Source organism: Rattus norvegicus, chromosome 17, assembly GCF_036323735.1.
Source record: "Rattus norvegicus strain BN/NHsdMcwi chromosome 17, GRCr8, whole genome shotgun sequence".
Classification (NCBI taxonomy): Eukaryota; Metazoa; Chordata; class Mammalia; order Rodentia; family Muridae; genus Rattus; species Rattus norvegicus.
Window position 1 is genome coordinate 32,826,491 of NC_086035.1, and position 13,628 is coordinate 32,840,118.

At 48.5% G+C, this 13,628-nt stretch overlaps 1 protein-coding gene across 4 annotated transcripts in view; it reads left to right on the forward strand.

Moving 5' to 3' along the window:
• Gmds (GDP-mannose 4, 6-dehydratase) overlaps nucleotides 1-4,218 on the forward strand; it is a 526,680-nt gene extending 522,462 nt beyond the window's left edge. For 3 of the 4 annotated variants that reach the window (XM_039095494.2, XM_039095495.2, XM_039095496.2), the window contains 2 exons: nucleotides 3,595-3,663; nucleotides 3,827-4,218. In XM_039095494.2, coding sequence (XP_038951422.1) covers nucleotides 3,595-3,663; nucleotides 3,827-3,889 — 132 coding nt within the window. In that variant the 3' untranslated portion in view covers nucleotides 3,890-4,218. The remainder of the gene's footprint in view (nucleotides 1-3,594; nucleotides 3,664-3,826) is intronic. The other variant, NM_001039606.1, reaches the window with a different exon arrangement.
• The last annotated feature ends 9,410 nt before the right edge of the window (nucleotides 4,219-13,628 follow it).

Sequence of the window (13,628 nt, forward strand, 5' to 3'; positions counted from 1 at the left end):
CTCCTTGGGCTATACTCCAGGAAAGAGCTGGTGTATAGACTTTCCCGGTTCCTCATGCTGTTTGGCTGTTGTAAAATGCTTAGTTAAACCTAATTGAATTGACAATAATAAATTACACATCGAAACTGTATAGTTCACCTAAAGAATAGTACTGGAAATGGCAAAGACATCAGAAGCCAGATTTAAGAAATGTCATATTCACATTTAAATACTTTAAATTTTCCTCCGAGTTTTGTTGCCTGGTTTTTGGGGTGTTTTTTGTTTGTTTGTTTTTGTTGTTCTCAGAACAGCTCCAGACCTCCCAGTTCGTGAAGTTCTTTCTTGAAACTCTACATAAATCATCACTTTAATTTCAGTTTTGCTTCTGTTGTCATATGGTGACTATAAGCCTATGAAGAAACTAATAGTTCAAACATAGAAGAGTAAAGATAAACTCATTCTGCTCATTTGTCATTAGGAGGTTTTTGACCCTACTGGAGTCATTTTGGCAAGTTCAAATGTCTTAAAAGACATAAATATGAAAGAAGTGCATATGGCCTTTGTCCTACCCACATCGTCCGTGTGAACACCGCACTCCTGCTTCCCTGTAGGAGTCCAGCTCCCAACCCCGACTTCTCTGCAAGTCAGAGGAAATGGTTCTTAAGGGAGCATTTCCTGTCTGCCCTCCTGTCCAGCACATATGCCTTCTCACACAGGCCTTGTCATGCCACCCCTGCAGCATGCCTGAGCATACTTACAAGGGAAACAAGCCACTGGCCAGACGCCATGGCAGATAGAGCTTTTCTCCCCCCCCCCCCTCTCTCTTTCTCTCTCTCTCTTCACTCTCTTTCTTTCTTTCTTTCTCTCTTTCTTTCTTTCTTTCTTTCTTTCTTCCTTTCTTTCTTGGTTTCATTTGTTTGTTGTTGAGAAGATTTATCTATATAGCCCGTGCTGTGGCCCATAACTCACTCTGTAGATCAGGACGGCCTTGATCTCACAGATCATCTGCCTGCCACTGCCTCCCGGTTGCTGGGATTAAAGGTATGTTCCACCCACCAGCTTACCTTCCCCAATCCAGGTTTCCTTAGAACAGTAAAAGAAAAAGCAAGCTGAGTTCATGGAGACAAAGGGGAGCTTGGTGCCTAGGCAGGAGAAAGAGAGTTGGTGGGACAGAAATATCTTGACTGGCCCTTATGTTGACTCCGTGGCAACTGGTAACAAGAGCCCCTGTTTTGTTCTGATAGGACCCCATGCTTTTCCTTCCCAAGGCTTCTCGATCTAATTTCAGGGAGACAGAGCCTTGGCAAAAGGCTAAGGAAGCTAGGAGGCTGTAGTCTAAGAGCTGGGCTCAAAACTAAATTGTGAAGTTTAGCTGTCTTTGGTTTCAGTGAAATACTTTTACAGTGTATGTTAGTAATGTCTGTTGCTAAGCTTTTGAAAACCATTTTTCTTTTTTCCTTAATTGTAGTTGCCCGGTTGTTTTCATATTATGAGGTACTTGTAGAAAAATACAGGAAACATAATTACAATACAACGTTCCCTTTCCCAAGCCTACTGAGATCATTTGAAACCAAACAGGGTTTTAAGGCTTTTTTAACTGTATGTTCTCAGCCATGAATTGCGTCCATGCTGAGCTGGTTGACTTACAGCCGGTGGTCTGTGATTCAACAGTACCCGTGTCCTGAAGCTGTTGTAGGAGTGAGGGAGGGGCAGGAGGACATTGCTTCATGACTCCAAGCTACACAGATTCTTCTGGGGAAAAGGAAGGAATATCTTTGTGTGACTTTTACACTAAAAAGAGAAGCATAATACACACACACACACACACACACACACACACACACACAAGTTTATTTAGGGAGAGTAAAGAGAAATAAATCAGTTGGTTTGTTTTTTCACTTACTTTGGCAGCTCCAGGTAGCACTGTGCTATAAATGCTAATTACTAATTCTTGTGTCCTACCTTTCCTGGGGAGTCTGGAAATGGGCTTTTAAGCCAGCAGAAGTCCCTTGCTTCACTCTGGTTAACACTCTGGGGAGGAAGTGGGTACTTCAGCATATTGTGAAATGCAAACGAAGCCTTTGGGAATTTGATTTATTCAAGCCTAAAAAAACAGTGATGGATGATTGTGACCGAGAGTCCCCGAGTGTCCTCTGCTAAAGATTCAGGCAGGGAAATGGAATCCAGACCACCTCTGCCTGAAAGGCCCAGGTGAGCACCCAGCATGGTAAGCACAGAGAGCTTGTGCCTAAGCCCCTGGCCTGCCCATCTGACATACAGAATAAAGTGCCTTTGCCTGCCAAGTTCAGGGGACTGGAGAACAGGAGAAGCCTTTTACTGCAGAATGGCTATCGGAGGCTGTCACTCAGAGCGGATGGTTCACTTGTTGTCCAATAGTGTATGGCTCAAATAGAGTGTCTTAAAGGAGTACTTATCACTATAAAGATCACCTTTCCCTCCTTCCCAGTCCCTGGATATTTAGTCTCGGCATATGCACCATTGGATACACTCATATGAATAGACCTAACTGCCGGTTCCTGCTTTTCCTTTCCTCCCTCCTCTCTTCCCTTTCAACTCATCTTGAAATTCCCATTCGTTTTGAGACCAGCAATAAAGAACTATGAGTGAGGGCTAAGATAGAGGATTTTCATCTCTTGTTTCTTGTTTATAGCCAGTCTTTCTTCCAAGGAAGGCTGAGTACACATGTGTTTCTCTCCTGTAAAGTCAGAATCGAGCGAGCCGACCAGGCTTGACCTCTGTTCTGTATGTTGATAAGGCCCACTCCTGGTCTGAGTCAGTGGTCCGCAGCAGTCTCCTCTGAAAGCCCATCTATATGGAAGCTAAAGAAAGGGTCTAGATTGACAGAGGTACACAGCCTCTAATGCAGAGTTTCAAACTGAGATTTGCACGTTTGTCCCATGAGTCAAGGAAAAAAATCCCTAAATTCTAAGGAAGAAAGATAAGAGTAGAACAGACCCTTTACTGTGGCAGGAAAAGGAGGTTTCGGTTTAGGAGCTTGTGAGTGCGCTGCTGGCTGGCTGTGAGAACTGCCTTCACCTTAGCAGAGCCAGAGCTCAGCCGGCTGCTACTGCTAGCTCTGCTAGCTCTGCGCCCTTAACTCTGGGCTCTCTTGGCTGACCACCATGGTAACTGCCTGCTGGCCTGGGCTTTCCCAAAAGCCGGAAACCGGAGGCGAGGATCCACTTCTCCGAATCCAGGAGCCAGGGACTGGGCAAGGGCTATAGACCTGAAGGTAGCAGGACCTGAGGAAGGGTAGGTTCTAGGGACCTAGCAGAGAGGTCGGGGTTCTGCGGGTCCAGGACCTAGAATTTCTGTTCTGCAGTGGAACTCCGCGTCTTGGACATGCCGGCATGATTTACCCCTGGCCTCCCTGAGAACTGCAGTAATTCGAAACAGTTCTTACAGTAGTTTTCCTGACAAATTAATATCTATTTTTTTTAAAGCCATTGGAGTCACTAGGACAAGGTGGGGCTAGGGAATGTGGACAGTTGGAGATGGCTACTTGCAAGGTCCTAGCTGCCCCAATGGTGGATGGTGAAAGGGGGACGGTGCAAGCCCATGCATAAACACAATTCATCTGCCATCTCTCCACAGGACTTTCTACAGGGAGACTGCTCCAAGGCTCAGCAGAAACTGAACTGGAAACCCCGCGTTGCCTTCGATGTAAGTTTTGTCCCTGGTGCATGTTCTCAGAGCTGCTAGCTGTGAGCACTGGCTAATGGGCTGTTGTCAAACAGGAGACCTTTCAGGGCCCTGTGAAGAGGCTTTGTGGGAAAGGGTGGCAGAAACTCCTCCCTTACGGCCCACCCTGGATCTTGGGTTGCAGGAGCTGGTGAGAGAGATGGTGCAGGCCGACGTGGAGCTCATGAGGACCAACCCCAACGCTTGAGCCCCTCTGCAGAAACTAGAGGCATGGCAACAGTGCAGAGCCAGTGAACCGGAGTTCAGTCACTCCTGCCAATCATGGACCCTCGACCTCCTGTGTTGTCCCTGCATCTAGAGCTGGGCCACAGAGGTTTGTAGACCCCAAGACAGGACACGCCAGACCTAAGGCCGCATTGCTTTTGTCAAAGCCTCCTCTGAATGGTTTTGGGAAATCAAGAAGTTTTAATCACATATTCATTTTACTTGAAATTATGTCACTAGACAACTTATATTTTGGAGTCTTGAGATTGTTTTTCTCTTTTCTTATTAAATAATCTTTCTATAAACTAGCAATAACAGAGTTTCCTGTGGATGTTTTCTCCAGGTTATAACGTAGGCAGTTTATAGCCCCAAACAACACACAGATCCTCAGCTGGGGATGAAATAGTCCTTGGTTCCTTTGAGAAAGCCCCTGTTGAGAAGACCTTGCCTGAGCTGACCTGGCAAAGCACCCTGCTAAGTCTCTGCCTTAGGACATACCTGTCCCCTGCTGAACTGAACCATTCCCACCCCTTCTCATCTCTGCTGATTTTAATTAGAACCACCTAGCTCTCACCCTCCCACAAAAAAGGGGGGAGAGGGCTCATGAAACAAGGATTAAAAGAAGAAACTTTGATGGTAAGTAAATATTGTTGGAACATTCTGTGTGAAAGCCCTGGACTACCTACCCAGAAGCCCCCTAACATATGCCCCTTCTATGGTCTAGAGACTTTCACACAATATTTACTTCCAACCTCTTTGCATCAATACTAGGTCACTTTTTAAATTGAATTTGATTCATCAGTTCAATCCACTTACATCCGGGACCCAATGCCTACCAGACACATGCTGATACTTCAAACGCATCAATACTAATTAGAAGTTATCATAGAGAGGCTTAGAGCCAAGGATCCAGCTTCATTGAGGTATCATTTAGGTGCTAGAATTATAGCCACGGGCCTGTATGCCTGAGCCGTGTACTGTATACCTACACATGATACATTAGTGTACAGAACACTCCCTGAGAGCAAGCAAGGATCTGCTTGCAGGTATACAGTCTTGCATGAAATAGTCTTTTGGCCTAGAACAAATTAGGTCAGGACTCTTCTCCCCTCACTCCCCTTCCAAGCAAAATAAAATAAAACTTCAGCAAATGGCATTCCAATCTTTGCGCATGCAAGAAACTGGGAGTGAAATATTTCCGAATGTCTTCACAGTCAGGTTTATGATCTGGGGGAGGCCTAGGGCTGGTGCAGAGGGGGCTCTTTCTGGCATTCTCTGTCCTGTGAGAGCATGCTGACCAGGGCAGCCTCTGTGGAACAGAATAGGGTAGCCAGGCTGGCCCACCGGGTTCTCAGAAGCCAACCCAAGAGGAGCCTGCTGTTTCTGTTCCCAAATGGGATGCTGCTAATTGGAAGCAGATGGTCTCTGGGAGGTGGGGTTTGTCCGATCGAGCAGGCTGGGGGCATTCACAGATGCTCTATCACTCTTGGGCACACACTGTCACCCATGACCTCAAACATGCATCATATACTAATTCAGTCCCCGGCATGCCCTCTCTCATGCTATCACACAGACACACAGACACACACACACACACACACACACACACACACACACACACACATATTCATACAAACCACTCAAAATCCACTGTCCCATCGTACATGCTCTCACATCCCATAGCTAATCACATGCTCCTTGGCTTTGACCCTGATGAACAAGCCCTCCTTCTCCTATGACCAGCTAAGTCCTTCATTCAACACCCAGGAAAAGCCATTCCAAGGACCTGTAGGCCGGCAGAGGTTGTTTGATTCAATGTGTTGTGACTTTCTAGCCCAGAGCCATAATGAGTTCCTTAGGGAGGAATCCTGGGCAGGGCTTCTGTGGGGGTTTCTGACAGAAGAACTCATTCTAATCACAACTTTGTCACTATTCATGTTCTCCAATCATAGTTCGGGCTTCTCTGGGTTCTTGGTGGCATGTATTTAAAAGAAGAAAAATAGCAGATGAGATGCACTCCAGAATTTAACTTAACTGTGCTGAATTTCATGGGGCCACCCTCAAGACCCCAATTGAAGGGTTTCTTCTTAGATCTCATCTTAATTTCAATGACTTTTATGTGTCTGCTTTTGTTTCTGCTCTGCAAGCATTGGGTATATATTTAAGATATTTTAACACTTCTCCTAGCCTGATATTGTAAAAACAAAGAGAGTTAAGCCATTAGTTTTCTCAGTTATGTTAGAGGCAAGCCCACATTAGTTCGTCAGAGAAAGGTCAAATGCTTGGGTACTAGGGGCACCACTGGCTTAGTACCCTTCAGACCTCTCTGTCGGTATCTGCTGCCCTTGTCTTTAGTTCTGAGACTGTGAGGTAGGCCTATCAACCTCTGCAGCTGTATAAGAACAGACTCAGACAGGACTGCCAATCCGAAGGGAAGGTTGGAAGAACTGTTTCCATAGTAGAAGGACCAGAAGGAAACCTAAACCAGAGATGTGTGTGGTGAGAACATCCAGCAGAATCAATCGCTTTGGGCTTCTTTTCATTTTCTATAATCATCGAAGCCAGTCTCAGAACCCCACAGAAGCCTGTCAGACAATAGGCTACACACAAATGCTATCTTCTGTGTGTTGTTCAAGCTAGAAGCAGGAAGCAGCACTTTAAATTTTCAATTTAGATTACCTGGGTGCTGGAAATATATCTGAGAATAGAAGGCTTGTCTAATAGATAGGCTGTGGATTCATCCAAAACACCACTAAATAAATAAAAGACCCTAAATGTACCATTTAAAAATAACCTTTAGGGCTGGAGAGATGGCTCAGTGGTTAAGAGCACTGACTGCTCTTCCAGAGGTCCTGAGTTCAAATCCCAGCAACCACATGGTGGCTCACAACCATCTGTAATGAGATCTGATGCCCTCTTCTGGTGTGTCTGAAGACAGCTACAGTGTACTCATATGCATAAAATAAATAAATCTTTAAAAAAAAACATGAATTTAAAAAAAAATAACCTTTAGGTCCCACCACAAATGGGAGAAGAAGCACCCAGGTATCTTCTTCGTATTTGGGAGTTAAAACTCGACAGTCTATTTAGCGGTGTTCCAATTAGTTCAACTTTACTTCTTTCATATCATACAGGGTCTTTCTGTAGCCTTAACTGCTCAGCAGACAGCATGGGTGTGGAGAGCTTCCACCCAGGTTTTTCACAAAGATTGTGTATTCCTGTGCTCTTGTCTTACAAAGAGATCAACATGTCCCTACATGACATCCTTACCTTTCCAAAAATTGGAGGTTTTCCTCATAGAGAGTACTGAAAACTTTCACAAGTAACAGTAACATCTGAGACACATTGCAGGTCTGGAAGCTAGACTACCTCCATAGCCCTGCCTCCCCATGCTCCACAGGGTTTTTTTGAGAGCACTGGAGACTGAACCTATTCTGGGAGTAGGAGGTGGCCAGGCTACTTTATGCCCTGAGGTCTGTGCTCCCCTAAGCCTCTCATATACCTGTCTGAGCTACATGGGGCATGTGCCAGGCTATAGCCACTAGACCTCAAGCCTTCTGCTGTGCCCTTCCCCCACCCGCCCACCCTTCAGGTTCCTCCCTCCAAATGAATTCAGGGTGGACTCTCCTATAGGAACTTTTCAAAGTCTCTCCCCACCCTCATTCAAGTCCTTAAGTTAATGTCATCAAGGGGTCTTCTCTGAGCAGACAACAAATCTCTGAGCCTGACCCCTTGCCCTAAGCCCCAGTCCCTGTCCACATTTCATGTAAAGGGGTGTCATACACTGCTAGCCAATGCATTCTCAGCTGCCTCTCTGAATTCCTGAGCCAGGGGGCCTGCTAAAGTGTGCACCCGCTGATGTGCACTCATTTATTTGATGGTGAAGAATTAAGATGGCCCAGCTCGCTGAGCTTCTGAGTCTCTTGGTTTCCTAGTTTTGGCTTTGAATGGAGAGGGGAGTGCAACACTGGCCCATCTGAGCAAAGGTTCCTGTGGATACACTGACCAGCCTCACCCACCCTTATCCTCTACAACCCTAAAGCCCAGGAGAAGAAATGCAGTGAGAATGTATTGTCCTTCAAAAGAAGGAGTCCTGACTGCTAAAATGCACCCTGTCCCAGATACCTGAGAGAATCATAAAAGCTAGGAGGCTGGGGAAGTCAACTGTAAACCCATGCTCCACCAACCAGACTGCTCCAAAGGAGGCACTGGACTCAGGCTGGCCGGAGAGGAAGCAGAGCAGCCCGAGGACGGACAGCAGTGGCGGGCCACGGGCAAGGGAATGTATATTTGGAAGGGGTCAAGACCTCGGCTGAAGTCTGGCTTTTTATGGCGAGGAAGCTGACTGGGAAGGGCCTTCTGGCTTTCCTGTTGTGCCACTCTATCCCCCGCCCCCATCCCTCCTGACATCGCAGCTTGGGGGAGTACAGTGGCCCCAGGGGTGTGGGTAGGCCCTTTCCCTGCATAGAAGTCCAGGGACCATATTGGGGTAGTGACAGTGTTCGGTGGGCAGGTAGGGCCTACCCGGGGACCAGCGGACAGAATACAGGAAATGCCACGTTCTCCCACTGTCACCAAATACATTTGCTGTAAATTATTTTCCTGCACCTCCCAGATAGTGTGACTGCTGAGCATGAGTGTGGGTCAAGGAGAAGGCACAGAGAGCTGCTTGGGGTCCAGGGGCTTTCAATGTCAGACCTAGTTTTCTCAGAAAAATCTAGCAAGCCTGCCTATTGCAAGAATGGCTTCTCTCCAAGGCTCTCTGCAGAAGGTTTACAAGGAAATGTTTTCCGTACTCTCTTGTCTCTTGCCATGACTAGTGCATCCTTCTTCCTAGGTAGTATGATAACGTCATCTTTACAAAGGAGCCCTCGGAAAGCCTCTGGCTCCTGGGACACTGCTGCTCTGTAACTTCTGGGACTCCAGAAAATCTCCCGGGCCCTGAGAACTTCAGGCAGGGACTGAGCCTAACTTTGGGAACTGCTGCTCACACAGGCTTCCCTGGGCAGGCCTGCCAAGGCTCCTCTGAGCTACTCCTTTGGAGCCTGGGCCGATTGTACCTAACTAAAAGGTCAGTTTTCATAGCTCCTCTACCAGCAGATTTTTTTGAAGAATGTGATCGCTACACTTAAACTTGTATGGTTTCCCTGACGGCTCATAGGCCTGGAGCCATTAAGGATCCCCGAACAGCAGGGGAACAATGACCTGATTTTTGATAATGATGGAAATTCAGAGGCCTTGAGATTTAAAGGAGCTAAACTCCTTGGTTTTCCTGCATTTACCCTAGGGTAGAAAATGGGAGGGGTCTCTCTCCTCTCCTTTAAATCATTCCCAAAGCCCTCTAAACACTCCCATTTCCCAAAGCATTCCTGGGAGAACCAGACCCTCCCTTCAGCCTTTTATGCCTCTTTGGGTGAAACACCAAGCCTCTACTGCCACACCCTGACTGTTCATCCACTGCTGGCCTTGAGCTCACAAATTTCTCTTCATGCCCACCATATAGGCAAAGCTACGTTCACATAAGGGCAAAGGGCAGTCCCCTGGGCAGTCCCCTTTCTCAGGTGCCACCTACAAGGACAGCTGGAAGTTGGAGGGACTAGTGCAAAGGAGGCGTTACAAGACTATCTGCCAGCACAAAGGCCCTTGAGCAAAGCAGAGCAAAAAGATACTCTTTTCAAGAAGACCGGAAGAGGCCATCCTGAGAACATAGAATCTGCAGAAGGGCCCCAGTGACATTTTGGGTCACTTTCAAGCGCAGGCCCAGAGATTCCAAGCTGGAAACAATGCCAGACTCAACATCAAGTCATGGAGGCAGACCTCTCCTCTCAGGGAGACCCCCAGCCCTCATGTCCGTACGTGGAAGGAAATTCCAGGTCCTACTGCATTGCCTGTAATATGCTCAATATGCTACAAATTTAAAACCAGTGAAGGGAAAAATCAAGTAAATAACACAAAACTAATATAAAACAGAGTTTCTTTGGAGGCAAGGTAAGATAGAAGAGGCAACGAAGGTCTGAAGTTGAGCTCTCTGTGCCTTATTTTGGTTTCCAATAAGATGGACATGGTACATTTTGCTCAATTTTCCACCCCTAATCACATTGAGAGCCTTGAATGGGTTTGGGAGCTGGAACTCATTTAATTGAGTATTGTTTCTTTCTAACCTGACTTGGATGCAGCACCTGCCTGTCCTGCTCTCTACTGGCTCCCGCTCTATCCCATACCCGGGCACTAACTAGGATCGTATCTCCACCCACCGCACCCCCACCCTCACCCGAAGTCAGAGTGGAGGGTGAGCAAAGGGGCCACCAGAGATGGTGCAGGCTGGGAGTAGGGGCATTTCATCCAGAGACTGTGGAGACACCAAGATTTTCTTTGGGGAAAGAGAAAGGATGGGAGAAACTGACAGGGAGACAAGAGGATACTGACATATAAATGCAGAGTCAACGGTGCATAGAGAAGATGGTGCTGAAATTAAGGGTGGGGAATTCAGCCAAGACAAGTTCCAGCTGTGATTGCAGAGTCCAAATAGCAAGAAAGACAGTGGGGGGGGGGTTATGAGTCATATTATCAACCCAGAATGGAGAATTCAGGGCAGTAGAATTTCAGAAACTGGCAATTGGTCCCTTTGGCAAATTTCTGTGGGTTTCTCTTCCTGCCGAATATCTGAATACATCAGATTTCACTTATTCAGAACTCTTGAGCTTTTGGAACCCTTTTTTCTGCCCCTGGTCCTCAAAGAAGTGGAATGAAGCCTCTATCATGTTCCCTGGTTCTTTCCTCCTCAAGCCCTAATCTCACTGACTGCCCCCACCACATCGTAAGTCTGCTCTGCCCAGCCAGCTTTGTTACTTAGCTATCATCAATCTTACCTCTAACAGGATATTTGTTTATGTGCTGGTGGGAAAAGCTAATGGCTTCATGAACCAGTCATAAAAGGAGTAGACGGAGTCAAAAATGAAGTGGTCCTATAACACCACTCAATATCCCACAGTAAGGGCTTCAGAGTCGGGATTCAAAGGCTCTTCTCAGTCATTCAAAGTGTGGGGAAGAGGGAACCTGTCATTCCACCTATACTTTCAATTCCACTGGCAGCCTCAGAGGACATGGTGTAGATACCTACCTACAGCCCGGTGAGTAAGGTTGCCTCTTGGCCTGCCAGGGCTAACTGGCCAGGTGGCCTGAACCAGAGGAGTTCAGGGGGCCTCAAGGGTTTTATACCACTTTGAACAAAACAAATGGCCTTCCGCCTTAAAGACAGAGAGACTCCCAGCATCCTAGTAACCAGGGTGGAAGGGGGAAAGGTGCCATGTTCTTCACCTTTCAAAGTTAAGGGACACCCAAAAGGGCTGTAAGACACTTGCGGCGGCAGAAAGCAGCCAAGAGCTTCCAGAGCACAATTGAGCCTTATTACCACTCTGCGAGCATCTGTTATTAATGGCACAAACTACAGGGAATGATAAATTGCAAAATGCATGGTTGTTTGCAGGCAGCCTGTTGGAAAGGGCTTGCTAACTACACTGCCCCAAAAAACAGCACGTGTTCCTACCATATGTGTAACATGCCAAATGCAAGATTTTACATGGCACATACCATGCTGGCATTTGCCTATGAATTACTAAGAAAATAAATGTATTCTGCTTCTCCTTTTGGGACAAAATACTACCCTAACGATTTCTACAGAGACAATTTGCAAAATGAGTGGACTCATCACCTGAGTCCTGCATGTCACCAGTAGGCTAATTTCCAAACGTGCTGGAAATTAATTATCAAGCAGTTTTTCTTACAAAACTTTACAGAAAAACTGCAAATCAACCATACAAGCCACTAAAGAATAAGTCATTCCAAGTCAAAAAGGAATGACAGAGCTAGTTTCTTTCTCTTAAATTAGACATGAGTGTTCAAAAGCAAATGTATAGACAATAGAAAACATTGCACATGTGTTTTGTTTTTTAAATCATGAGTAGCTCTATCAACTCTCACATGACTCAGAACTACTACAGAGGCAACTCTTGCAGAAATAACAAGGTGTGTATAATACAAACACCTTCCTAGACACACACACATGTTCCACTCTTAATTTTTCAAACCTGCAAACAGAAGAGGTAGACGCTGTCCTCCCGACAGTCCTAGGAGCGCCAAAACGAGGGGCTTCTCAGGAGCCACAAGCTCACACTAGAAACCTGTACCTCTAGCTGCCTGGCTCAGAAAAGGAAAAGCAAGAGACACCACAGAGCACCACCTCTAGGAGCCAGGACTTTCTTTCCTTAGCTGCATCCCAGCACCGCCAGCCGTAGGGCGACAGGGCGACAGGGTAGCCAGGTTCCCCTGGGTCGCCTGGAACTGGACCCAGGGCTGACTGCGGCCTAGGCGTTCTCAGGGCCTCAAGGCCTAGGTGGAGTAGATACCGAGGGTCGCGGGCACTTAGAACGGAACCTGCCGAACTCCATGCATCCTTCAGCCTCAAAGCTGGCGTACGGTGGCCCAAGTAATTCGTGTCCCTGTCACACAAGCGCACCAGGTCGCAGCTTTCGGACCAGGCAGCCTGGAGCAGGCCGGTGCGGTCCGGCCGTGGCTGACCAGCACGGCTGGGCTCTGTGCGCCCACCGAAGCTGCGGGACGCGCTGTCACCCGTGAGCAATGAAGTGCCTGTGACCTTTCCACCTGGGCTGTGCTCCTAAACACACGTGTGTCTCCAAAACAAAGGCGGCGAGCGACGAGGAAAGAGGAGCGGCGAGGCCGCGCGCGCCAGTCACAGCCGCAGGGCGAGGACGGGAGCCGGTGCAGCCGGGGCCCGGCGCCCGAGGCCCTCGAGGTGCTGCTGCGGCCACCGCGACCCCGGAACCCGGCGCCCGCGGCCCGGGCCATGACCTTCTTCCCCCGGCGCAGTCTTTTGGGCACCCGGACCCTACACTGATGGACTCAAACAACTCAAGCGGGGGGGCGGGGAGGGGTCGTCTCCTTTTGACGCCATTTGCTCCACAGACAAGTCGTTTCGGGAAGAGGCCGCTGCGGAGCCGCGAGCGGGAACACGGAGGGCGGCCACGGGGCGGGGGAGCGCGGGGGAGGAGGAAGCCGCTGCGAACGCAAACAGAAGCCGACCGGCGGCCCGCCGCAGCGGGTAATTACAGCTCATTAGCTCAGGAGCCTTCCCAGCCCGGAGCGGCGTCCTAGAGGCCGGCGTCGGGGCTGGACGCCACTCCGAAATGCAAGGCCGCCTGGAGGGGGCCCTCTAGAAAGCCCGAGGCCAACCGCGGGAATCCACTCGCCACCCCCTGTCCAAACAGTTGAAAACGGACATCCTGAAAACTGTCCGGCCTCCTCCGTTCCGGCCTTGGGTCGGTCAACCCTGTCGGAGGGGACAGGGCCATCGGTCACCTGCCCAGGTCTCCCACAGGCCTAGACAACCCAGCCTGGGCCACTACTCTGGGTCCACAAATCCTAGCACCACGCTGGACTCCCCAAAGTAGAGTTGGGCTACAACTCCTAGGGATTTGTAAATAGACTCTACCTTCTCCCCTTCCCGCCCCAAGCCCTGCAAGGGGTAACCTGAGGAGGCACTCAAGGCTAGGACAGCCCAGAAAACCCTTAAAGCCACAGTGAGGCCAGCCCCAGCCAGCTTGCCCGGAGGAGACGCCCTGCCAGCGCCACAGCGAGCTTCCCTGGCTATTATGTTACCGCTCTGAGCGGCGGGAACCGATCGAATCAGAGGCCACGTAAGGCAG